This window comes from Oncorhynchus tshawytscha, linkage group LG25 (genome assembly GCF_018296145.1).
Source record: "Oncorhynchus tshawytscha isolate Ot180627B linkage group LG25, Otsh_v2.0, whole genome shotgun sequence".
In the NCBI taxonomy this organism is placed as follows: domain Eukaryota; kingdom Metazoa; phylum Chordata; class Actinopteri; order Salmoniformes; family Salmonidae; genus Oncorhynchus; species Oncorhynchus tshawytscha.
This window is the reverse complement of record NC_056453.1, coordinates 13,342,024-13,368,583: the sequence shown is the minus strand read 5'-3', so window position 1 is coordinate 13,368,583 and position 26,560 is coordinate 13,342,024. Positions and strand designations below refer to the sequence as shown.

At 44.9% G+C, this 26,560-nt stretch overlaps 1 protein-coding gene across 5 annotated transcripts in view; it reads left to right on the top strand.

The window, feature by feature from the left end:
- Positions 1-25,512, top strand: part of ccser2b (coiled-coil serine-rich protein 2b) — a 103,567-nt gene extending 78,055 nt beyond the window's left edge. For 3 of the 5 annotated variants that reach the window (XM_042305952.1, XM_042305951.1, XM_024387687.2), the window contains exons 9-10: positions 413-538; positions 19,494-25,512. In XM_042305952.1, the coding sequence (XP_042161886.1) occupies positions 413-538; positions 19,494-20,249 (882 nt within the window). In that variant the 3' untranslated portion in view covers positions 20,250-25,512. Of the gene's footprint in view, positions 1-412; positions 539-9,270; positions 9,359-10,999; positions 11,040-19,493 lie in introns of all 5 variants that reach the window. The other 2 variants (XM_042305953.1, XM_042305954.1) reach the window with 2 other exon arrangements.
- The last annotated feature ends 1,048 nt before the right edge of the window (positions 25,513-26,560 follow it).

Sequence of the window (26,560 nt, the reverse complement as noted above, 5' to 3'; positions counted from 1 at the left end):
GCTCATATTTTATTCTAGCCCTGATTTGGGTGTTTGTTTGTCATCTTGTCCCCAACACCCTGGTCATTAAAGAAGTACTCCGACAGATAATTACGATTTTAGGAATCTTAAACTGAGTAGTTGTAATTAAAAATGTTTATTTACACACATGCAACCAACTCGAAACACACACTGCACCGGCAACTTTTCTTGACAACTCAATTCAGTTTGCAACGAACCAATAGGCCTACATGATTGACCTGAATAATATTGTATTGGTATCTGTGTGTAGCTTCAACTGAATGACTCTCTTGAATAGGCGACCCCTGAAACTCCATTCGGAACTAACAAACAACATGATTGAACTGAATGACAGTGTGTTAGTGTCTATGTGAAGTTTCAACTGAATGATGTGTGTCTCTCTCTTGATTAGGCTGTTCCTGTCAAGGCCACGAGATGCCACTGCCAGCAGTACAGTCCACCTGGAAGAGATGTGGAAAGAGTGACGGTGACCTACCATGACAAGGCCACACAGACTCCACCATGGAGGGGACATGCTGTGAGTGCTGCTTCCTGTATGTCTCGGAGAGAGAGAGAGAGCGCGAGTGTCCATCCCACTGTCATGTCCTGGTCATATTTACTGTTGGGCACTTGACTTTTGAAGTTTTTTTGTTGTTGGATTCTCACCGTGCAAGTGTTCTCTATTCCAAGTCATAGCTCTGTCTGTAGGAGCTGTGAAACGTTTCTAGCCGTTTTAAAGCTCTATAACATATACGGTACCTTCAGCAGTATTCAGACCTATTGACTTTTTCCACATTTTGTTACAACCTTATTTAAAAATGTATTACATAGTTGTTTCCCCTCAATCTACACACAATGACAAAGCAAAAACTGTTTTTTAGAAAACATTTCTTAAACTGAAATATCACATTTACATTATTATTCAGACCTTTTACTCAGTACTTTGTTGACGTACCTTTTGGTAGAGATTGTAGATGACGCTAAAAGCTTGGCACACCTGTATTTGGTGTTATTCCCATTTCGCTCAGCAGAGCCTCTCAAGCTCTCAGGTTGGATGGGGAGCATTGCTGCTCAGCTATTTTCAGGTCTCTCTAAAGATGTTCGATCGGGTGTAAGTCCGGGCTCTGGCTGGGGCCACTCAAGGACATTCAGACACTTGTCCCGCAGCCACTCCTGTGTTGTCTTGGCTGTGTGCTTAGGGTTGTTGCCCTGTTGGAAGGTGAACCTTCGCCCCAGTCTGAGGTCCTGAGCTCTCTGCAGCAGGTTTTCATCAAAGATTTGCCTTTATTTGGCTTCGTTCATCATTGCCTTGATTCTGACTAGACTCCCAGTCCCTGCCGCTGAAAAACATCCCCAGAGTATGATGTTGCCACCACCATGCTTCACCGTAGGGATGATGCCAGGTTTCCTCCAGACGTGACGCTTGGCATTGAGGCCAAATAGTTAAATTTTGGTTTCATCAGACTTGTTTCTCTTGGTCTCAGAGTCTTTTGGTGCCTTTTGACAAACTCCAAGCGGGCTGTCATGTGCCTTTCACTGAAGAGTGGCTTCTGTCGGCCACTCTACCATGAAGGCCTGATTGGTGGGGTGCTGCAGAAATGGATGTCCTTCTGGAAGGTTCTCCCATCTCCACTGAGGAACTCTGGAGCTCTGTCAGATTGACCATCGGCTTCTTGGTCACCTCCCTGACCAAGGCCCTTCTCCTCCGATTGCTCAGTTTGGCGGGGCGGCCAGCTCTGGTAAGAGTTTGGTGGTTCTTCCTTTTAAGAATGATGAAGGCCACTGTGTTCTTTGACCTACAATGCTGCAGACATTTTTTGGTACCCTTTCTCAGATCTGTGCCTCAACATAATCCTGTCTTGGAGCTCTACGGACAATTCCTTTGACCTCATGGCTTGATTTTTGCTCTGACATGCACTGTCAACTCTGAGACCTTATATAGACAGGCGTGCGCCTTTCCAAATCATGTCCAATCAATTGAATTTACCTCAAGTAGACTCCAATCAAGTCGTAGACACATATCTCAAGGATGATCAATGGAAACAGGATGCAGCTGAGCTCAATTTTGTGTCTCATAGCAAAGGGTCTGAATAAAAATCCCAAAACCTGTTTTTACGTTGTCGTTATGCGGTATTGTGTGTATTTATTTAATACATTTTAGAATAAGGCTGTAATGTAACAAAATATGGAAAAAGTCAAGGGGTCTGAATACTTTCCCGAAGGCACTGTATAACTTTATACTGTAGCTGCTGGAGGACCCCTAATAGTGACTTAGCTAGGTAGGTGTCATCTTTTTACTCTGACAGCCAGCGCTCTGGTCAAGCCAAGCAGCCAGGAGTCTCTGGCCTCTGCCACTTGGACAGACAGCATGTTCCAACAGTAAGGCAGCCTGGGGGCCTGTTGGAGCAGGATGTTGCGTGGGCTGAACAATGCCAGTTTAGACGGATGACTGGGCCCATGGGCCCCCCCTTGCTCCTGTCTCCTAAGCAGGCTGCCAGTGTGTTTGGCTGCGTAGTGGCCTGCCTGTCTGGTACACTACTGCTATCTTTCTGTGTTCTCTGTTGAAACAGGGCCTCAGCCCTCCCTGGGCAGCATAAATCACAGAACTATCACTAATGACAAACAATAAATGCATATCCAGGGGGTTAGCTGCCCTTTAGTTTGCCTGGCCCAAATAAACCAAGGGCACCTCCAAGCCCAGCGCAGAACAAAGTAGCACCGGCAATAACATGGAAATCGCTTTTTCACGCCGCTAGCCGCCCCGTGATGGACAGGCTTGTTGGGTTAAGCAGCTTTAGATTTAAAAAAGGCGGCTCCGCTTGAAATATGCGCTCCAGTAACGCAGCACAGGGGTCTCATTTTTACACCTTGCCAAAGGACACCAGCATATCAGCATATATCGGTGAGAGGCGCCATGAGGTGGGAGGCATAGTGCTCAGTCATAGACACCCACACCCGGTGGCGGCGCACTTCTGGTCACTTTTGTATCCCGCCATGATTTGGATTCATTCACCCGCCTGCTTTGCAGTTTTTGAATAAGGTGTGGATGGGAAACTGTAGGAATATTGGTTCGGTTCAGATTTACAGCTTGGGTTTGTACTTCACCTGAAGAATGTAATGGACAAGTTGTACCTGGTGTACCTGTGCAGGGAGTGGGGTGATGGAGGGGACGGGGGTGGGCTTTGGTGCTGGGACTAAGGCAGGAAACATGCGTTTCCGGGGTGCAAGAGGAGATAAGAGGACGGGCGAGGCTGTGGTGGCGTTCACCAAGGCACATACCTTATGCCACTCTAATTTGAATTCGCCAGCGTTCAGATGTTCAGACACACAAGTGCCCATCAGCAAACAGATAAGTCAGGTGCCACCGAAATGAAAGCCTTTCCCGTCTTTAATTGTTTCTCCTTTGTATCTAACCGCTGCAGTTTTGTTTGAAGGAGAAATGTGATAGCCCTGACATTTCATTTTTCAGTTATGAGGGAAACGGTGACAATATTCTCCCCGCTGTCTCGAGATAAGGAAAGTGTAGCGTGTGAGCGTCAGCACACAAACAAACAATCAATCAAGCAAGCTGACAGAGGCATAATGACAGTGGCTTGAGAGTATCTCTGTCTCAAAGGCACGGGATTCCTCACACCATGCTGTCTCTTAGTGCTGCACTCCAATCATAGTATTTCTAGCTCAAATCCATCTAATTGTATTTGTCACATGCTTTGTAGACAACCAGTGTAGACTAAGAGTGAAATGCGGGCCCTTCCCAACAATGCAGAGAGAGAGAAAATGGTAATAACATGTAATAATACAAATAATTATAAATACAGACTAAGAACTTGGCTATATACATGGGTTACCAGTAGCGAGTCGATGTGCAGGGGTACGAGGAAATTGAGTTAGATAAGTACATATAACTAGGAATACAGTGACGAGGCATCAGGATAGACCGTAGCAGCAGTGTACGTGAAGAGTCAATGAAGATAGTTTACCAAATAGGACTATTTAGCAGAATTATGGCTAGGGGGTAGAAGCTGTTCATGGTCCTGTTGGTTCCAGACTTTTTTAGGGTCATCTGCTGACACTGCCTGGTATAGAGGACCGGGCTGACAGGGAGCTCGGCCCCAGTGATGCACTACCCTCTGTAGCGCCTTGCGGTCGGATGCCAAGCAGTTGCCATACCAAGTGGTGATGCAGCCAGTCAAGATGCTCTCAATGTTGCAGCTGTAGAACTTTTTGGAGGATCTGAGGGCCCATGCCAAATCGTTTCAGTCTACTTAAGGGGAAGAGGTGTTGTTCCTGCTTGACGACTGTGTTGTGTGTGGACCATGATAGATCCTTAGTGATGTGGACACCGAGGAAGTTGAAGCTCTCAAACTGCCCCACCGCAGCCCTGTCGATGTGAATGAGGGTGTGCTCGGCCCTCCGTTTCCTGTAGTCCACGATCAGCTCCTTTTTGTCTTGCTAATGTTGAGGGAGAGGTTGTTGTCCTTGCACCCCACTGCCAGATCTCTGATTGTTGTCGGTGGTCAGGCCTACCACCACTTCCGTATTGGGTACTTCCTGTTTGAGTTTTTGCTTGTAAGCAGGACTCCAGAGGATAGAGTTATGGTCAGATTTGCCAAATTGAGATTGAGGGAGAGCTTTGTATGCATCTCTGTGTGTGTGGAGTATAGGTGATCTAGAGTTGTTTTGCCTCTAGCTGCACAGGTGACATGCTTGAAGAAATTTGGTAAGACATTTCAGTTTTCCTGCATTAAAATCGCCGTCCACTTGGCGCGTCGTTTTTGATTGGACAGGCATTAAGGTATTCAGCTACTGTTCGATTGAACGTTAGAATGGGAAAACTTAAGCGAATGAGTGTGTGGTATGATCATCCTGTGCCAGGCGCACCGGTTCCAGTCTCTCAGAAATGGCCGGCCTCCTGGGCTTTTCACACAACCGTGTCTAGGGTTTACGGGGAATGGTGCGACAAACAAAAAACATCCAGTCCGTGGCAGTCCTTAGGGCGAAAACAGTTGATGTTGATGAGAATGGCATGACTCGTTCAAGGTAACAGGTGGGCCACAAACAGACAAATAACGGCGCAGTACAACAGTGTTTTACAGAATAGTATCTCGGAATGCACAACTCGTCGGCCCTCGTCACGGACGGGCTATTGCAGCAGACGACCACACCGGGTTCCATTCCTATCAACTAAAAACAAGAAAGCGACTCAAGTGGGCACATGATCACCAAACCTGTACAATTGAGTCCTGGAAAAACATTGCCTGGTCCGACGAATCCGGTTCCTGTTGTGTCATGATGATGGCAGAGTCAGGATTTGCCGTGAGCAGCATTAGTCCATGGCCCCATTCTGCCTGGTGGCAACGGTATATGCTGCTGGTGGTGGTGGTGTAATGGTGTGGGTAATGTTTTCCTGGCACACTTTAGGTCCCTTGATACCAATTGAGCAATGTTTCCATGCCCCAAAGAATTCAGTCTGTTCTGTAGGCAAAGGGGGGTCCAACCCGGTACTAGATGCGTGTCAGTAGCAATCTTCATTCAAATCGAGGTTGGTGATCGCTGTTCTGAAATCCAGAAGGTCTTTTCATTACAGGAAACAATGGCATAAACATTATGAACAGAAAAGTTCAGATCAGCGCAAATAAACACACAATATAACGGAATTGGCCAGGAGCCCGTAAAACGGTGGCTATCCATTTCAGCCACATTCTAAAATGTGTCTTTGGTTCCCTCTGTGAAACTGTCTCTCCCGCATCCCTGCGTGACTGGCTTGATGGACCAATGGAAATGACAAGATTGTCTTTGCGGTGTGTGTGATGTCACAAAGTCAAGTCGGTATACTGCCTATCAGGCTGTATGTATTCAGAAACGCAAGGGAAAATGTTCCTCATTGTCACAGCTACACCGGTTTACCATGGTAACGGTTTTTAGAGCAATAAGGTTTTTTCTCTCTAAGAAAAGCCGATCCCTAGCGGATTAGTCATAGCCCTACTAATCGATACTGATAAATGGAACAGGCAACAGTGTCTTGGAGAAATACTGATGGTGTGTTAGAGAGAAAGAGTGACGAAAGAGGGGGAGGGTTGAGAGAGGCGACATTGTATTGAGCTCGAGAAATTATGCTGTCTATCCAGACTGCAGAGAAACTGGCATCAACCATAATGAGCACAATTGATCTGTACTGTCAGTTCACAAATAACGCATCCCTACCCCCCCAAAGCAAAGGTACACTCAACACCCAACCAATCCCCTCTCACTGAGCCTCTTGCAGCTTCAATAACAGTACCTATCACTGTCATGTCAGGTAGCTATGAGTTTAGAGGTGACCCTAGTCTACATTTCTCATCTTCCTCCCCCATGTCAAATCACTCCCTGGCAGGTGCGTCTGAACCGGTGGAGGGTGAGTGTGATTGTATTGTACAGGGAGACATCGCAGGCACCCTGTCTGGGGATGGACTGAGAGACGAGTGGCATCACATTAGTGTGGGTGTAGCAATGGGGGAATAGGCTGGTGGCTGCACCCCATCCCAGCATATTTTCTCAGTTTGAGGCCCCCCCAGTCTCCCTGGTCTGAGTGTCCTGTGTTTGAGAGTATGGTGCTCTAAGCTACAGTGCCTTCAGGAATTATTCATACCCCTTGACTTATTCCACATGTTGTTGTTACAGCCTAAATTCAAAATGTATTAAATATATATTTTCCCACCCATCTACACACAATACCCCGTAATGGCAGAGTGAAATACAGAAATCTCATTTACCTAAGTATTCACACACCTCTGCTAATATGCTCCAAATTGAGCTCAGGTGCATCTAATTAACTTTGACCACCCTTGTCAATACAACTTGATGGTAGTCCACCTGTGGCACATTCAGTTGTTTGAACATGATTTCAGAAAGAAACACCTGTCAATAGAAGTTCCCACAGTTGACAGTGCATGTCAGAGCAGAAACTAGACCATGAAGTCCAAGGAACTGGAGCTACCGGGCAAGAAGGACCTTGGTCCGGGAGGTGACCAAGAACCCAATGATCATTCTGACAGAACTACAGAGTTCCTATGCTGAGATGGGAGAACTTGCCAGAAGGACAACAGTCTCTACGGCACTTCACAAATCTGGGCTTTATAGGAAATGCCAGATGGATGCCACTCCTGAGAAAAAGGCACATGACAGCATGCTTGGAGTTTGAGGAATGTGAAGGAAAAAAAAGGCATGTGAAAGACTCTAGAGAGCATAAAGGCAAAAGATTCTGAATGCAAAGCGCTATGTTTTGAGAAAAAAATGCACAGCTCATCCCCCGTATAACACCATCCCTACCGTGAAGCGTGGTGGTAGCAGCATGCTATAGGGGATGCTTTTCAGCAGCGGGGACTGGGAGACTGGTAAGGATAGAGGGAACAATGAATGGAGCCAAATGAAGGCAAATCATTGAGAATGTGCTTGAGTGCAAATGACCTTAAACTGGGGCAAAGATTTGCGTTCCAACAGGACAATGACCCCTAGCATTCAGTCAAAGCAATGCTGGAATGGCTTCAGAACAAGAATGTGAACGACCTTGAGTGACCCAGCCAAAGCCCAGACTTGAATTCCATTTTTAAAAAATCTGTGGAAAGACTGCTATTCACCGCTGCTCCCCATCTACCTTAGTAGAGCTTGAGAAAATCTGCAAGGAAGAAAGGAGAATATCCCCAATTCAGATGTGCAAAGCTGATACAGACATACCCAAGACGACTCAAAGCTGTAATCGCCGCCAAAGGGGCTTATACAAAGTATTGACTCGGGTGTGAATACTTGTGCAAATTAGATTTCTATACTGAAATAAAATATAAACGCAACATGTAAAGTGTTTGTTTCATGAGCTGAAATAAAAGATCTCAGAAATGTTCAATAATCACAAAAAGCGTATTTCTCAATAATGTTGTGAAAAAATGTATTTACATCCCTGTTAGTGAGCATTTCTCTGATGCCAAGATAATCCATCCACTTGACAGGTGTGGCTGATTTAAACAGCATGATCATTACACAGGTGCACCTTGTGCTTGGGACAAAAGGCCACTCTAAAATGTGTAGTTTTGCCACACAACACAAAGCCACAGATGTCTCAAGTTTTGAGGGAGCGTGCAATTGACATGCTGACTGCAATTGGCATGCTGACTGCAGGAATATCCACCAGAGCTGTTGCCAGAAAATTGAATGTTAATTTCTCTACCATAAACCACTCCAATGTCGTTTTAGAGATTTTGGCAGTATGTCCAACCAGCCTCACAACCGCAGACCATGTGTAACCACGCCAGGCCAGGACCTCCACATCCGGCTTCTTCACCTGCGGGATCATCTGAGACCAGCCACTCGGACAGCTGATGAAACAGAGTTTGCACTAACAAAGAATTTCTGCACAAACTGTCAGAAAACTTCAGTGAAAGTTCATCTGCGTGCTCGTCGTCCTCACCAGGGGCTTGACCTGACTGCAGGTCAACCATTGAGCATGTTTGGAATGCTCTTAATCAACGTGTACGGTGGCGTGTTCCAGTTTCCTCCATATCCAGCAACTTCACACAGCCATTGAAGAGGAGTGGGACAAAACTCCACAGGCCACAATCAACAGCCTGATCAACTCTACGCGAAGGAGATTTGTCGTGCTGCATGAGGCAAATGGTGGTCATACCAAATACTGACTGGTTTTCTGATCCACACCCCTACTTTAAAAAATATATATTTTGTTTTTAAAGGTATGTGTTACCAACAGATGCAAATCTGTATTCCCAGTCATGTCAAATTGTCAAATCCATAGATTAGGGCCTAATGAATTCATTTCAATTTACTGATTTCCATATATGAACTGTAACGCAGTAAAATCTCGTTGCATGTTGAGTTTTATTTTTGTTCAGTGTATATTTCATTTTCAATATGTTTTTTACTTTGTCATGTTATAGGGTATTTGTACATTTAATTATTAATCCATTTTGAATTCAGGCTGTAAGACAACAATGGAATAAGCCAAAGGGTATAAATACCTTTCTGAAGACACTGTAGGTCTTTACTGACACACTTGCACGCGTACACACACACACACACACACACACACACACACACCAATCCATGATCCTTAGATGCCAGGACACCTCTGTTCCTCTTAAGATGCCATCCCTGTGTGCGACTGGAGACCAATCACTCACTTACCGACTCCACGGAGGGATGGCTGGGTTCGATCCTCTCTGTCTATCTCTCTGTTCTCTGGTGTGTGTTATTTCCTCTGGTGTTTGTCTTCTCTCTGCACAGGGTGTTCTGCCTGCTCCTTTCCTCTCTCCCTGGCAGCGCTCTCACCAGGGGACCCTGCGGGCATGCATGCCCCACCACAGCAGACAGAGTGAGTCCCTAACAGTGCCCCCCATCCCTACCCCTCGCCACCCTTACCCTATAGAGCCTTGCATCTGTGTCCCCATGCCATTACCCTGCCACCCTGCTTCAGTCCCTAGAGTCTTAGAGCATAATGCTGACTGGCTACACCCAGACAATCAAGCAAGTGCAAATTCTCTTTCTCCCTTCTTTCTCCTTTTCTATCCTCTCCAGTTAGCTCTCTTTTTGCTGCCTCAATTGGTCACGGATTTGTTTTCTCTGTTGCTCGCTACATGTCGGCATCGCAACCCACTTTTCTTGGCTGACATGTCGAAAGGCTCTTCCAGTCCGATACTTGACCTGTAGAGCAGACTTGAGAACCACAATCTGCCTTGGTAGTAATCTCTCTAGCACCCACTGTTATTGTGTAGCCATGGCGTTTTCATTGTAAGAACTCTCTGAAAAGTCTTAAGTGCTCCAGTCTCCTCACTAGTCTCTTTTTAAATGCAGTCAAAGCACAGTGACGCCTACAATATGCTGAGAAATGGGTTAAGACCAAAAAGATGGACAGATTCCGTAGAAGAGAGAAAATGATGACAAAATGGAGAGCGAGAGATGAAAAAACTCTCCGTTAATTCATTCCTTTTTGCCCTTTGATCTCCATCTGTGGGACTTGGTTAGACGCCTGTCGCCAAGGACTATGGGGCCGTATCACTCACCTCAGGCCCACAACTTCCCCAGCCTTTGTTTCTCTCCCTCCCCTCCATCCCCTCATCCCTCTCTTCATCCCTGCCCCGAATCAGCAGTTCTCTCCGTCACGCTCGACAGAGCGGCGCCGCTTTGATCCCACACATTTCAGTCGAGCGACATTCCACGCACATCTGCTAATGAGTGAATAGTTCCCTCTGTAATTGAACTCATTTTTTAATGAATTTTCTTCACCCTCCATTGGTTGAGTGATGCCATAGCTCTTTTTAGGAGCAACTGGGAACTAGAGGGAGTAACTGAAGAGGATAACTGCCGGTGACTGTGTGTGTTCTATGCATGGTAGTGTGAGTGTTCCAGGTGTTTGCGCTGTGAGTAATTGAAGGCTGTCAGTGTGTCATTAGTCTCGGAAACACAGAACTAAAATCTGGGGTAATTGAGTCAGATGCTTGATTAGGTTCTGGGGGTGGAGATGTATGAGAAACGAGACTAACGAAGTCTCCACCCCCCCTTAAAGTAAACTCTCAGCCAAAGCATGGGCCAAATGTCAACTCACCCCTCCGAACTTTGAAAGATACAAACACCCCTGCCGAAATTGTGATTTTGCCCAAATGATCAGTGACAAAGTTCCTTGTTAGTCTTCGTATCCCACAGTCTGTTAAATGATGCTACAATACCTGCCTCTGTCCACGAGAGATTAGTGTGTCATTGAACGGCACAGAACACGTCTATTTCTTAATAAACATTCTTGTGTGTGTGTATGGTACACGTACCAAACATGCCTCAGTCTCTTTGTGTAGTAAAACATACCCGTGTGTGATCAATCAATTAATGAAGAATGGACTGATGACCCTCCGTCCATTCTGAACTCCTCCATCAACCTAACCTAAATCACTCTCCTCCTATTTCTCTCCCTTCTTCCTTGTTGTTTCTCTCCCTCTGCCTCTCCCACACTGACCTTGGCAAGGAGTGGAACAGCTTGTGCATTACATCAGCGATACAGCGTGGTACGGTACCCTTTCATATTTCTCCCAAACCATCCCTCCTTCCTTTTCTCTGTTCCCTCCATCTATCCCATCTGCATGATGAGGAATGCCTGGTTCTGGTCTGATGATGCCCGTATCTATCCTTTGTCTGGTGTTGTTGTCCCTCCCTGGTGCAGTTTGACCTTACAGTTCACCTGTGTTTGACAGGCTGCTTCTTTCCCATTGTGTTTCTATCAGGTCACCCTGCATCGCCCGCACTCTGACAATTCACATCTTCCTTCCTACATTCTTCACCCTCCTCCTATGCTCTTTCTCTCTCACGTGCTCTCTCTCCCTTTCTCCCTCTTTTTCCCCCCGAGCCACTCCACCTCTCCCCCGCAGGTCTGGCTTTGCATCCACCACCTTTCTATATTTACTTTGTAGTTATTTAGCAGCTGCTTCTTTCCAGAGCAATGTATAATCCAGTCAGATTAGTTCATCTTTTTTTTGCCAGAAAAGCAGACTACCTACAGCAACTGATTTGACTCAATCAGTCAAATGTATTTATGAAGCCCTTTTTACATCAGCAGATGTCACAAAGTGCTTACACAGAAACCCAGCCTAAAACCCCAAAGAGCAAACAGATGTAGAAGCACGGTGGCTAGGAATAACTCCCTAGAAAGGCAGGAACCTAGGAAGAAACCTAGAGATTATAACAGAACATGGCCATTAAGGCTAGATCATTCTTCAAGATGTTCAACCGCTTATAGATGACCAGCAGGGTCAAATAATAATCTGTGGTTATAGAGGGTGCAACAGGTCAGCACCTCAGGAGTAAATGTCAGTTGGCTTTTCAAAGCCGATCATTCAGCGGTCGAGACAGCAGGTGGTGTGTGTGTGTGTGTGTGTGAGAGAGAGAGAGACTCTCTCAACAGCAGGTCCGGTGAAAGGTCAGGGTTCCATAGCCACAGGCAGAACAGCAGAAACTGGATCAGCAACACGACCAGATGGACTGGGGATGGGGACAGCCAGGTGCCTTGAGGCCAGGTAGTCCTGAGGCAATGTCCTAGGGCTCAAGTTCACTGGAAGGGAAGAGAGGGAGCATACTTAAAATCACACAGGACACCAGATAAGACAGGCGAAATACACCAGACATGGCCAACCAGGCAGGATATAACCCCACCCATTTTTCCAAAGCACAGCCCCTACACCACTAGAGGGATATCAACAGACCACTAACTTACTACCCTGAGAAAAGGCGGAGTATAGCCCATTAAGATCTCCCCCACCACACGAGCCCGATGGGGGTGCAAGACCATATAGGAAGATAACATCAGTGACTCAACCCACTTAAGTGGAGTGTAGCGAATAAAGCCTGGCAAGATGTGATGTTTCCTGCCTAGGGAAGGCATGGGAGAGCACCAGCAAGCCAGTGACTCAGCCCCCGTAGTAGTGTCAGAGGCAGAGAATCCCAGTGGAGAGAGGGGAGCAGGGCAGGCAAAGACTGCAAGGGTGGTTCATCACTCCAGTGCCTTGCCGTTCACCTTCGCACCCCTGGGCTAGAATACACTCAATCATAGGACCTACTGAAGAGATGAGTCTTCAGTAAAAACTTCAAGGTTGAGACTGAGTAAAACCTTAATCAGCCCTAGCCTTAACAGGATGCCAAGGCTAGCACTGGAGTAATAGGATACCTTTTGGGCAGTTCTAATCAATATTCTAGCATCCGTATTTAGCACTAACTGAAGTTTATTTAGTGCTTTATCCGGGTAGCCAGAAAGTAGAGCATTGCAGTTGTCTAATCGTGAAGTGAGAAAATCATGGGTGAGCTTTTCTGTGTCATTTTTAGTTGTTTTTTTTGCAATGTTATAGAGATGGGGGAAAAAAGCTACTCTTGAAATATTTGTGATGTGTTCGTCAAAAGCGAGATCAGGGTGCAGAGTTAACACTGAGATCCTTAAGGGTTTATTTAAAAAAATAAAAATAAGACTACAACCAACGAGATTGTCAGATCAAACAGCAGATCTCTTTTGTCTGAATATAATAATAAAATGTGCCGCCATCCATGTGTCTGAAACGCCATGTTTCATCGAAATGTACAGATGTGTGTCATCTGCACAGCAGTGAAAGTTGACATTGTGTTTCCAAATGACCTCATCAAAAGCTAGCATAATATTGAAAACAATAGTGGTCCTAAAATGCAACCTTGAGGAACACCGAAACTTGTCAGAGGACAAACCATCCACAGAGACAAACTGATATATTTGCGACCAGATACGATCTAAACCAGGCAAGAACTTGTCCGCATAAACAAATTAATTGAACATATCTCTATGGCCATCATTGGCAATAAAATTCTTTGCATGGTTCCATATGTTATTTTTGTGGTGAATGCATGGGAAGTTGATAGATGGAACTGATCCACAAATGTATATTCTTTCCCCCATGTCTCGTCATCCGTCAGACTCCATTATGGTCTGAAAGTGTATTTTCCCCCTCTCCTTTTTATTATAATTGTAATTAGTATTGAAGTCCTGTGTGCTCGTTGGAAATTGCTTGTGGGTATCCATTGTCATTATTCGAATGTGTTTGGAGTCAATTCAGACGTGCAAGAATTTAAATAAAATTAGCGGAGCTGAGCAGTATTTGCAACATCAGTGATCGGGTGGCGAGGTGATGAATGCAGAGAGAGAGACGGTGGGAGTGGATGAGTGGAAAGCTCTGGTTTGGCAGTAGAGCGGTACTATCCATCCCCCCACCCACCCACGCATGCACTTGTGTCCCTCTCTGGCTTTGAGGGGAAGGCAAGGTGATTCCCTCCTTGAAACACCTGCTGGGCTTTATAAACCAGGCTCCCCTTCTCTCCATTGCTGCGATGGGCTCAAGAAAGCTGTGTCACCTGTCGTTAGCTGCCACTCCCTAATCCCCTTGAGTTGTCATCCATTATTTATGAAGCCTCGTTCCAGGGGCCAGATCCCCCCCCCCACACTTTCAGTCAGTCTGCAGACTACTAAAGGGGCCAGGGGCCCCTCTACTCTCAGGTCCCGGACCCTGCTGACTTAGTCAGGGCCAGGTTATCTGGACTCTAGGGGAAAATGTTTTTCCTGTTGAAATAGCCCCAGGACCATCAAAGCAGCATTAACATTAAAGTCAGAGATCGGCCCAATACATAACATAAGGGGGAGTGTGGTGTGTAAATGATTCTAAGCACAGTGCCAGAGGATGGGCTAGGTCCAGTGGCAGTTAGCCTTCACATTTTAAGAGTGTTGAGCCAGTAACAGAAATGTTGCCGGTTCAAATCCCGTTGCGAATCTCTGTGCCCTTGAGCAAGGCACTTAATCTCAATTTCTCCTGTAAATCACTCTGGATAAAACTGTCTGCTAAATGATTTAAATATAAAATGGTCAAGGTGGTGTAGTACAAAGCGGCGGCCAGCGGATGGCAGTGTGGACTACTGAATTCATCTCCATAGTCAATGAATCGTGGTAATAAGTTGAGGACTGCTAAGGCTAAACTTTGAGGCGTCTGATCTGCTGAGATGTCGAAGCTCAAAGCTATACATGTGAATATTTATGTACACAGATCACTGTGCAACGGATCAAAAGAATAACTGCATTTACAGTGCCTTCAGAAAGTATTCCTACCCCTTGACTTTTTCCACATTTTGTTGTTATAGCCGGAATTCAAAATTTACTGAATTGTTGTTTCTTTCACCCATCTACACACAATACCCCATAAGAAAATGTTTAGAAATGTTTGCACATTTATTGAAAATTAAATACAGATATTTACACTTAACAAAAATATAAATGCAACTATTTCAAAGATTTTACTCAGTTGATATACGGAAAAAAGTCAATTGAAATACATTTATTAGGTTCTAATCTATGGATTTCACATGACTGGAAATACAGATATGCATCTGTTGGTCACAGATGCCTTTAAAAAAAGAAAGTTAGACGTGTGGATCAGACCACTATTTCCCTCATGCAGCGTGACATGGATGGATTATGGATTATCTTGACAAAGGACAAATGTGCATATGGAACATTTCTGGGACATTTTATTTCAGGTCATCAAACATGGAACCAACACTTTGCATGTTGCGTTCTATATTTTGTTCAGTGTAATTTACATAAGTATTCACACACCTGAGTCGATACATGTTAGAATCACATTTGGCAGTGATTACAGCTGTGAGTCTTTCTGGGTAAGTCTCTAAGAGCTTCCCACACCTGGATTGTACAATATTTGCCCTTTTTTTTTTTTCTTCTTCAAGCTCTGTGAAACTAGTTGTTGATCAATGCTAGACAACCACTTTCAAGTCTTGCCATAGATTTTCAAGCTGATTTAAGTCAAAACTGTAACTCAGCCACTCGGGAACATTCACTGCCTTCTTGGTAAGCAACTCCAGTGTAGATTTGGCCTTGTGTTCTAGGTTAATGTCCTGCTGAAAGGCGAATTCATCTCCCAGTGTCTGGTGGAAAGCAGACTGAACCAGGTTTTTGCCAGTGCTTAGATCCATTAACTCTCCACTCCTTAATGATTACAAGCATACCCATAACATGATGCAGCCACCACTATGCTTGACATTATGTATGGTATGGTACTCAGTAATGTGTTGCATTTGATTTGTCCCAAACAACCCTTTTTATTCAGGAACATTTTGTCAGTATTACTTTAGTGCTTATTTGCAAACAGGATGCATGTTTTGGAATATTTTCATTACGTTCAGGCTTCCTTCTATTCACTCCTTCAATTATGTTCTTATTTGAGGTCGACCGATTATGATTTTTCAACGCCGATACCGGACCCAAAAAAGCTGGTACCGATTAATCGTTTTTTATTATTATTTTTTAATATTTGTAAATAATGACAATTACAACAATACTGAATTAACTTATTTTAACTTAATATAGTACATAAATAAAATCAATTTAGTCTCAAATAAATAAGGAAACCTGTTCAATTTGGTTTAAATAATGCAAAATCTCAGGAGTTGATAGGCTTGAAGTCATAAACAGAGCTGTGCTTCAAGCATTGCGAAGAGCTGCTGGCAAACGCAGTCAAGTTTGAATGAATGCTTATGAGCCTGCTGCTGTCTACCACCGCTCAGACTGCTCTATCAAATATCAAATCATATACTTAATTATTATATAATAAACACACAGAAATACGAGCCTTAGTTTCTGGATTTGACCATATTAATGACCAATCATTTTGTTTCAAAATGTTGTTTCTTTCAGTGAAATATGAAACCATTCCATATTTTATCCAACTGGTGGCATCCCTAAGTCTAAATATTGTTGTTATGTTGCACAACCTTCAATGTTATGTCATAATTATGTACAATTCTGGCAAATTTAATTACGGTCTTTGTTAGGAAGAAATGGTCTTTATACAGTTTGCAACGAGCCAGTCGGCCCAAACTGCTGCATATACACTGACTCTGCTTGCCCTGAACGCAAAAGAGAAGTGACACAATTTCCCTAGTTAATATTGCCTGCTAACATGCATTTCATTTAACTAAATACAGTGAGGGGAAAAAGTATTTGACCCCCTGCTGATTTTGTACATTTGCCCACTGACAAAGAAATGTCCGTCTATAATTTTAATGGTAGGTATATTTGAACAGTGAGAGACAGAATAACAACAACAAAAAATCCAGAAAAATGCATGTCAAAAATGTTATAAATTAATTTGCATTTTAATGAGGGAAATAAGTATTTGACCCCCTCAATCAGAAAGATTTCTGGCTCCCATGTGTCTTTTATACAGGTAACTAGCTGAGATTAGGAGCACACTCTTAAAGGGAGTGCTCCTAATCTCAGTTTGTTACCTGTATAAAAGACACCTGTCCACAGAAGCAATCAATCAGATTCCAAACTCTCCACCATGGCCAAGACCACAGAGCTCTCCAAGGATGTCAGGGACAAGATTGTAGAACTACACAAGGCTGGAATGGGCTACAAGACCATCGCCAAGCAGTTTGGTGAGAAGGTGACAACAGTTGGTGCGATTATTCGCAAATGGAAGAAACACAAAAACTGTCAATCTCCCTCGGCCTGGGGCTCCATGCAAGATCTCACCTCGTCTCGTGGAGTTGCAATGATCATGAGAACAGTGAGGAATCAGCCCAGAACTACACGGGAGGATTTTGTCAATGATCTCAAGGCAGCTGGGACCATAGTCACCAAGAAAACAATTGGTAACACACTACGCTGTGAAGGGCTGAAATCCTGCAGTGCCCGCAAGGTCTCCCTGCTCCAGAAAGCACATATACATGCCTGTCTGAAGTTTGCCAATGAACAGCTAAATGATTCAGAGGACAACTGGATGAAAGTGTTGTGGTCAGATGAGACCAAAATGGAGCTCTTTGGCATCAACTGAACTCGCTGTGTTTGGAGGAGGAGGAATGCTGCCTATGACCCCAAGAACACCACCCCCACCGTCAAACATGGAGGTGGAAACATTATGCTTTGGGGGTGTTTTTCTGCTAAGGGGACAGGACAACTTCACTGCATCAAAGGGACGATGGACGGGGCCATGTATCATCAAATCTTGGGTGAGAACCTCCTTCCCTCAGCCAGGGCATTGAAAATGGGTCGTGGATGGGTATTCCAACATGACAATGACCCAAAACACATGGCCAAGGCAACAAAGGAGTGGCTCAAGAAGAAGCACATTAAGGTCCTGGAGTGGCCTAGCCAGTCTCCCGACCTTAATCTTTAATCCCATAGAAAATCTGTGGAGGGAGCTGAAGGTTCGAGCTGCCAAATGTCAGCCTCGAAACCTCAATGACTTGGAGAAGATCTGCAAAGAGGAGTGGGACAAAATCCCTCCTGAGATGTGTGCAAACCTGGTGGCCAACTACAAGAAACGTCTGACCTCTGATCGCCAACAAGGATTTTGCCACCAAAGTACTAAGTCATGTTTTGCAGAGGGGTCAAATACTTATTTCCCTCATTAAAATGCAAATCAATTTATAACATTTTTGACATGCATTTTTCTGGATTCTTTTGTTATTCTGTCTCTCACTGTTCAAATAAACCTACCATTAAAATTAGACGGATCATTTCTTTGTCAGTGGGCAAACAGTGGTACAAAATCAGCAGGGGGTCAAATACTTTTTTCCCTCACTGTATTGCAGTTTTTTTTTAAATACTTGTGTATTGAGTTTAAGGCATTGGCGCAACGATGGTGCTTTTTGTTTTTTTGCTAATGTGCTTTTGTTAAATCATCACCCTTTTGGTGAAGTAGGCTGTGATTGCTTGCAACGCAGCACAAGCTAGTTAACTAGTAATCTCATCAACCACGTGTAGTGAACTAGTGATTATGTTAAGATTGATTTTGTTTTTTATAAGTTTAATGCTCGCTAGCAACTTACCTAAGCTTCTTGCTGCATTCCCGTAACAGGTGATCAGCCTGCGACGCAGTCTCCTCGTGGATTGCAATGTAATCGGCCATAATCGGTGTTCAATAATTACGAATATGAACACTTGAAATCGGCCTTAATTAATTGGCCATGCCGATAAACACCCCAAAAATGGCAGGTAAGTCCTCACCTTTCCTCTCCATGGGGATTTGTTGTTGTGTTTTCAGCTGTGATGAATACACAACTTCCTCTTGCCCTGGCCAGCCTCCAACTCCCACCCTCCAAACAGACGTGTCATCTGACAGAATAATTCCCTTTGAGTCAGCTAGCCTGTCTACTGCTTCTCTCTCTCTGTTTGACTGACAGGTAGGTGTGTATGAGGCCTGGGGAGCCGCCATCTTCCCCACCCAAAAAGCATGAGCGGGCTGAAGTAGTCCCCTGATGCCCCGGCGTGCACGCCAACCTTTTCACTAATTAAGGATGTGCTGGCATGGCGGCATGCCTGGGCACCTTGGTACGCTGGCGACTGGTGTCCAGACACGGCCCGGGAGAGCTACTGCCATCCCATGTCTGCCTTATTTGTCATCGGAGGAAGCAACATGTAGTCAGGCGAGCGAGCGAGTCTGCAGGCAGGAGGAGGGCTCTTTTGATGGTGACCTCTCCTACCCAGCCTCTGCATCGGTACATCATGGTTAATAAGTGCAGAGAGACTGCGACTACTGTACTGGAGCACGCAGTAGCACTGTGACAAGCCTGGCTGCAGACTCCAAAGAGTCCCCGGAATCAAAAGCGCCATCTCCGACGGCGTTTCATGTGTTGAATGCGGCGCAGTTTGTTTCTTTCTCTACCTTCGTAAGAAAAGGGAGAGGCGTTACGGTACACACTGTACAGCCTCGTGGGAATTGTGGGCTTGTTGTGCAACTGCCAAGAGACTGACACTGCTGTTTTGGGAAAAACATTGCTTAGGCATAATAGACTGTACAAAATATTTGTTTCAAAAGCCCAAAGAACAGAAATTATTTAGTTTATTATTTTTGTTATGATGGAGTACAATGGTTCTAGCTATAGTTTTGTTTATATACCATTTTAGATGCTTAACGTATGTTTCTCTCCTCCCCCAGCCTCAAATACTACAGCCTTCCAGGCCATGGCCCAACAGGGTGCACCAACCCCACTCCCAGGAAAGATTAACAAACTCAGCCCACACCGAGGCCCCCAGTGAGCTGGCCTCCTCTAACCCTGGCTGTGGCTGGGGGGAAAGTCTGGCCAGCAGGGCCCAGCACAGCTCCCGCTCTGGCCTGGCTTGCCCTAGCCCTGCTTCCACCCCTCCTGCTGGCTGTTTCCCTGGCTCAGAAGAACTTAGCCTCTTGCTCAGCACCCAGCTGAAGATCAGTGACTCCGAGGGTCCGGCGGGCCAGACATGTTCTCCTCCCCACCCTGGATCAAGACTCAGGCTGGACTCAGCCAAAAGGATCCCTCCACCTTGTCTCTCGCAGTCCCCCGGCTCTCTGAAGAAAGCCTCCATCCCTAAGAGGCCACATGAAGGCCCCACCACCACAACCACCACCACCCAGATGTCCATGGCAGGCTTCCCCAGGGTGGTGAGAGGAATCCAGGGTAGGGGTGGTCTCAGGCCGGGCCACACAGCTCCACAGTTCAGGCTGAGTCTGCTCCCACCTGCTTCCAGAGGTCAACCCTGCTACAGTTCCACACCCCAGTCATCTGCCTCCTTTCTGGGCCCTGCTCTGCCCGCCTTTCCCCGGACCAGAGCACCCAGACAGACTCCAGGCCTCAGAGAACCAGAGAGTGGTGGTCTCAAGGCCAGAGGTCTAGGCTCTCCCACACTCTTACGACTCCCCAAGCCAAAGAGCCACTGATTGCTTTCTCTCAATTCTCAAACAGTGCCCTCTAGTAAGGCCATTCAGCACCACCCTCTACCCACTCAGACCCAAAAGATCAGACTTCTTCTAGAGGCTTCCGACCTCCCCTTAGTAAGGTTACCATGTCTACCCTGTGAGAAAGGATGACATGCAGACTTATATATAATATATAACCCAAAATAATATTTTATCTAACCTCTTCCAATACGAATCACTCAAGGTCAGAAAAAAAAATTGGCCCATGTACACATTTGATATCGTCTCAGACGAAGAAGTCAAGCATAACACCTTATTGTTTACCCCCCCCCCCCAAAAAACCTTGCTTCAACACTATCTGTACGCAGATAAATAGATTGTTGTTTTTGTGAAGTTCTGTTTCAAAGTGGGAACTGGCAGGATGCTTAACTTTATATTCCCTCCAGCCCCAACAAGCTACAATTGCAACTTTACTTTCTGGCCAATACTTTTCCCAAGATAATGAACATGCTTAGGAACACCGTGTTATCTGGCCCCAATATAGCATTTATTGTTACTTATACATACTCAGTTGGGTTGAACTTTACAGGGCTCGACATTAATGCTTGTCTGCTTTCCCCCCCAAAAAATTGGTTATGAAGAATGTAGATTTAAGTTGTCCGACTGGACAAGTAAAAAAAAAAATGTTTAGTATAAAAGAAATCACAAACAATTAGGCGAATCCGATCAGAATTGGATCAGTGTTCTCCTAATCTCTGCAGAGCGCTTTAGAGTAATTATTGTAGGCCTGCATTGACGGGCACAAGCGATCTTTCAATCATGCAGTCACAAGATGCGTTTTTGAGATCAAAGCAAGCCGCATGTGCACATGTTGATATTCATTGCTAGTTAGTGAGTTATTTGCCCAGTTATAGCTCATTTTTGGTCGACAATGAAAATGCTGGAAAGGTTTGCATCATCTTGTCAGAGGAGAGTTACATTTGCGCAGCAGGTAAAGTAATGATATACAACAGCCATATTGTGTAGATTGGCTTGTTCTCACTACTTAACTATTTAGCTATTAGCATGTATTAATGTAATGTCCGATGGCCTAAACTATACTTCCACCCGCGCTCGTGTATAACCGCAAATGTCGGACACAGTTGATACGTGTGCACAGTTGATGAAACCAATTCTGCATACTCCGGTTGTAAAACCGTCCCGCAAGCGCTAAAATCCTCTCCTATTCAATGCTGGCCATGTACAATACTGGCCATGTAATTCTGCCAAAGTCTAAGAATATATATTTTTTAATAGCTTAATTGACAAGTAATTCCTATGCTGTCAAGATTTTTGTTGAACACTGAATATTTTAACCTTACAAATAGATAAACAAGTGACTTGAGCTTTCGGACAAGTAAAAAATCAAATAAAAAAGCTTTACTTACTGAAAAACTGCCTGTATGTAGTGGTTGGGCTTAGTATAACTTTGATTTCTCTGTAGACGGGAACTTTAATTTACCTGATATAATCTCTGCGTAACTGTGGTAGAGGGATTAAGGCAATATAACTCAGTGGAACGGTTACAGGAACAGAGAATCTCTTGACTTGAAGGGGAACATTTGGTTGTATAGACTAGAGAATATAGTTTGTTACTTCAGATATTGTCCCTCTGGCTAAACTGGGGGGGGATTCTACTTGCTGAGTGATGTTCTAAAGTTCCCCTTGCTACACAGCCAGTATTATGTCTCTCTCACAGGAGGTTGGTGGCACCTTAATTTGGGGGGCTCGTGGTAATGGCTGGAGCGGAATCATTGGAATGGTATCAAATACAACACATGGTTTATGAGCCGTTCTCCCCGCAGCAGCCTCCTGTGTTCTCTGGTTTTGGAACACCTTTATTATTTCTGCCTTGTACCCTGAGAATGCCTTACGTTTTTAAGTGCACTCTCAAAAGTAGCTGTATGTTGCACTGTACCCTTCTGTCTACTGATAGTCTGTATCCGTCTTTGTCTGTGTGGTGGTGCAGTTTGATTGCGACACGGGGACAACAAAGAGATCAGAGGAGCCATCTTGTGCAATTGGTGCTCTCTGAGCCACCTTTGTTCCCCCTGTGCTTCCATCATGAGCAGGTCTAGTTTGGTCTGTGGGTAGAGGGTCACCCACATGCTACCTTAATGACGCTGCACCAGAGAAGAGCTCAGCCTCTCAGCCCAACTACACAGCAGACGTGCTTCAGGCCAGGTCCCTGAATAGAAGGGGACAGAAAGAAAGATAAATAATTTCCTAGCATGAAACAATGTTGCTGGTGTAATGCAGAGGCTGGCGGCAACTTCCACGTGATTCCGTAATGATTCTGAGTCGGATCCAGTTGGCATGGTAACACGGCTGAGTGGCACAGTGGAGGGGTGTGAGGATGTCGAGTGGGTTACGCACACGCTCAGTGTGTCCCTGTCGACAGCAGGGCCAGGCATGCTCCTTTGACATCTGCTGAGACTTAACTCCATTTAAAAAATAAATAAAAATTGTTCACTACTACTTCTCTCACTCCTTCCTCAAGGTGATAGACTTACAATGAGTGCATCACGGTGGGGCAGAGTGTCAAGGAGGATGGAGAGGGACACAATGACTCATTTGCTTTTCTTCAAAGCCATCATGTCTAACTACTTCCTGGTCTGTTACTATGTTTAGTCCTTGAGAGCTTTAAGTAGTAGCCAATGGGCACCATTTGTACCCTTGACCTAATCAGGTCCTTATTTCCTTGATGTCATAACTGATCCCAAGTCAGTTGGCTGAGTGTACGTTGTAGAATGAGCGGAACGTCACCCAGTCAAAACGATCTCAAAGACTAGAATAAAAATGCCTATTTCTGTAACTTAATTTGGCATTTCTTCTTCCCCAGCTAAAGCTTTACATGTTTTTCTATGCAGCACAGTTGTGCCCTAGTCATGGAAGATAAGTCACAGTGGTACATTTAGTCATGGGCAATGAGCTGGTTGCCTCCATGAACCCTTCTCGTTATGGGCACATGTAAAGCCAGATGTAAGTGTACTTGATATCTGAAACACTTGTTTTGCTGCCACCAAGTATTTGTCTTCCCATTCCTAAATGATTGGAAGCCATGCCCCATAATGGTCATCACAAGCACTCACCTTATACGTTTTTGTCAAGCCCTTTGAAGTGCTTTCTGCAGCAACCCTACAACGCATGCGTACAACATCACCCTGATCTGAATCTGCCTCGGGACCTGTTAAACGTCACCCCAAATCAACTCTGCTGTTTGGAATGCACGGCTGCTTCCAATCCCACCCAGATAAGAACCAAATACTTTTTATACATTTGATCTCTTCAATGATGAACAAACAAACAAACTATTTGAGGTTTGTCGGGATGAGGAAGAGATTAATTTAATCAATTCCTGTTTGACAGTCAGAGTCCTTGACTTAAAGGATTTAGAATGTTCAGGGGGAAGGAATATTTAGTTTTTAATGTTAACGAGATCTTAACAGAAGCCCTAACATGTTTGTCTCTGAGAAATTCTCACCCAAAACCCCCGAAATAGGAGTGACTTAAAGTTATTGAGAAGGGTTGAGACTTGTTAGTCATGCATTATTATTTTTTCGGTTGTCTAGCTTTGCTTGGTTTACCATATTATGGTATGTGGATTAAACAAATGTCAAATAAATAACTTGCCCTTAAAATGACTGCATGGGATAGTATCACGTAGCAGTATTCACCGTAAAGCACTCTTGCTGTTCTTGTGTATTACAGAAGTGCCTGCTTTTGTGACTTCCTTTCCCGCAGTCCTGAACATAACATTTTGGTATGTAGATTAGTGTGGTTCTGGAGCTTGGTCCCACTGCCCGGCTGTGTTGCTGAAAGTGGAAGGTCTGCCTTGGGTTCACAGGTGATTCCCACTCCTTGCTGCATCTGGCTGCCAGTGGGGCTTCCTCCGCCCCTCTACAGGGTTCAACACAGGGATGCATTATGCTCTCCCAGGCTATCAGATGTTAGCATGCCAGCCTCACTTAGTATTCACTGTCCCAGACTCACACAGACAACCTGTTCTGACTGGGAAGGGCAAACCTGTTTGTCTGTCTCACTACAGAAGCATCCTGTGTATTCAAAAAGCAGGCCAAGCTATGCTTCCAGTGTTGTCTCAGCTCTGACGTTTTGAATTTCAAGTGTTCAGATTTGCTTTGCTGCCGTCTCAATGCACTCTGGTGTGCCCCCTTGTCCTTGTGAGCAGTCTTAAGTAGATCTGCCGCTGTGCTGCTCGTCTTTTCACGAATTTAGAACAAATCTCAGTTTTTAAGCTCATTTAACTTTTTTCCCTCTGTTTTTTTAAAACTGGAAATGTTGAAACAGTAGTTTAATTCATGAAATTACATTGTAAGCAGCGGCATGTGTTTGCTGCTCATTACGATCTGTTTAATGTCCCTCATTATCTCAAATGGCACCACATTCCCTTTTATAGTGCACAAAATTTGACCAGAGCCTAATGAGCCCTTGTCAAAAGTAGTGCACTATATAGGGAATAGGGTGCTATTTGGAACGCAGTTGTCCCCCCTTTTCACAGATGTTGGGGCCTAGAGTTGTCCCCGACCTTGTGACCTGCCAAGGAAAAATTGGGCTATCACTACCCCAGTTTTTTTTTAATGTATTCTTCTGGTCAGGTCACTTGGTAATTAGAAAGTCCTGGCCACTTATCTTATGGACAGTGAGGACTGGGTTCAGGGCCATAATCTTCTGCTTTGTTGTCGTCTGATATCACTGCTGTGAACTTAAACGCCATAACATGAGTCTGTTTTGAATACACTAATCAATATGGCAGATGTACTGTATGACGACTGTTCTGTTTCTTTCACCTCGCTAGCATCACATTGACTGTACATTGTACTGTATAACTTATTTTCCTCACCTATGACAGGAAATTAAAACGGAGAGACTGCTCAGAGGATCGGTTGTGTTTCCTCATGTATTTGTGTTTATCTTCCTGCCACTTCTGTTTTAATTCCATCTTTGCTATACTGTTATTTAATGTGCAATACGTTAACGATTGAGAGCATACTGTTGTACACAATACTCATTATTTATGTCTATCCAATATCTATGTCTGTGTAATTGTCAAAAAAGAAACATCTCAATCTGAAATGCACTTTAAATGGTTGTGTTGAGACTGAATATGAATGAATGAACTTAGGTGTTGAACTACTTTTTGTTTTGATTCTGCTCCCCACCCTTTTTGCTGTGATCTCTCTGAGGCTACGGAGTGGCTGAGCGCTCAAATAAAGACTGCACTCAATCTACTGTGTGTGTGTGTGTGTGTGCACAGTGACAATGTGGTGGGGAAATGAAGTGGTTAGGTCTCTGGGTTTGGCATGAGAGGGTAGGAACCAAGGAGAGATGAAGTCAGTGGTGGAGATAAGGGGACGAGAAGAGAGACGAGTGGTTTGTACAGGAAGAGAAGTGATGGAATGATGGGTGGTTTGAATGGGTTTTTGGGTGAGGGTGGTAAGAGTAGGGATCGATGGGCTAGGGTGGGGTGAGATGGGTCTAGGGGTAGAGATGACTGTTAATTCACTCAAAGGGAAGCACAGCCGCGAGCTGCCCAGTGACATGAGCCTACCAGACGAGCTAAATCGCTTCGAGGCATGCATGAGAGCATCAGCTGTTCCGGACGACTGTGTGATCATGCTCTCCGTAGCCGACTTGAGTAAGACCTTTTAAACAGGTCAACATACACAAGGCTGCGGGGCCAGACGGCTTACCAGGACGTGTGTGCCGGGCATGTGCTGACCAACTGGCAGGTGTCTTCACTGACATTTTCAACATGTCCCTGATTAGGTCTGTAATACCAACATGTTTCAAGCAGACCACCATAGTCCATGTGCCCAAGAACACACAGGCAACCTGCCTAAATGACTACAGACCTGTAGCACTCACGTCCGTAGCCATAAAGTACTTTGAAAGGCTGGTAATGGCTCACATCAACTCCATTATCCCAGAAACCCTAGACCCACTCCAATTTGCATACCGCCCAAACAGATCTACAGATGATGCAATCTCTATTGCACTCCACACTGCCCTTTCCCACCTGGACAAAAGGAACACTTATGTGAGAATGCTATTCATTGACTACAGCTCAGTGTTTAACACCATAGTACCCTCAAAGCTCATCACTAAGCTAAAAATCCTGGGACTAAACACCTCCCTCTGCAACTGAATCCTGGACTTCCTGACGGGCCGGCCCCAGGTGGTGAGGGTAGGTAGCAACACATCTGCCACGCTGATCCTCAACACTGGAGCCCCCCAGGGGTGCGTGATCAGTCCCCTCCTGTACTCACGACTGC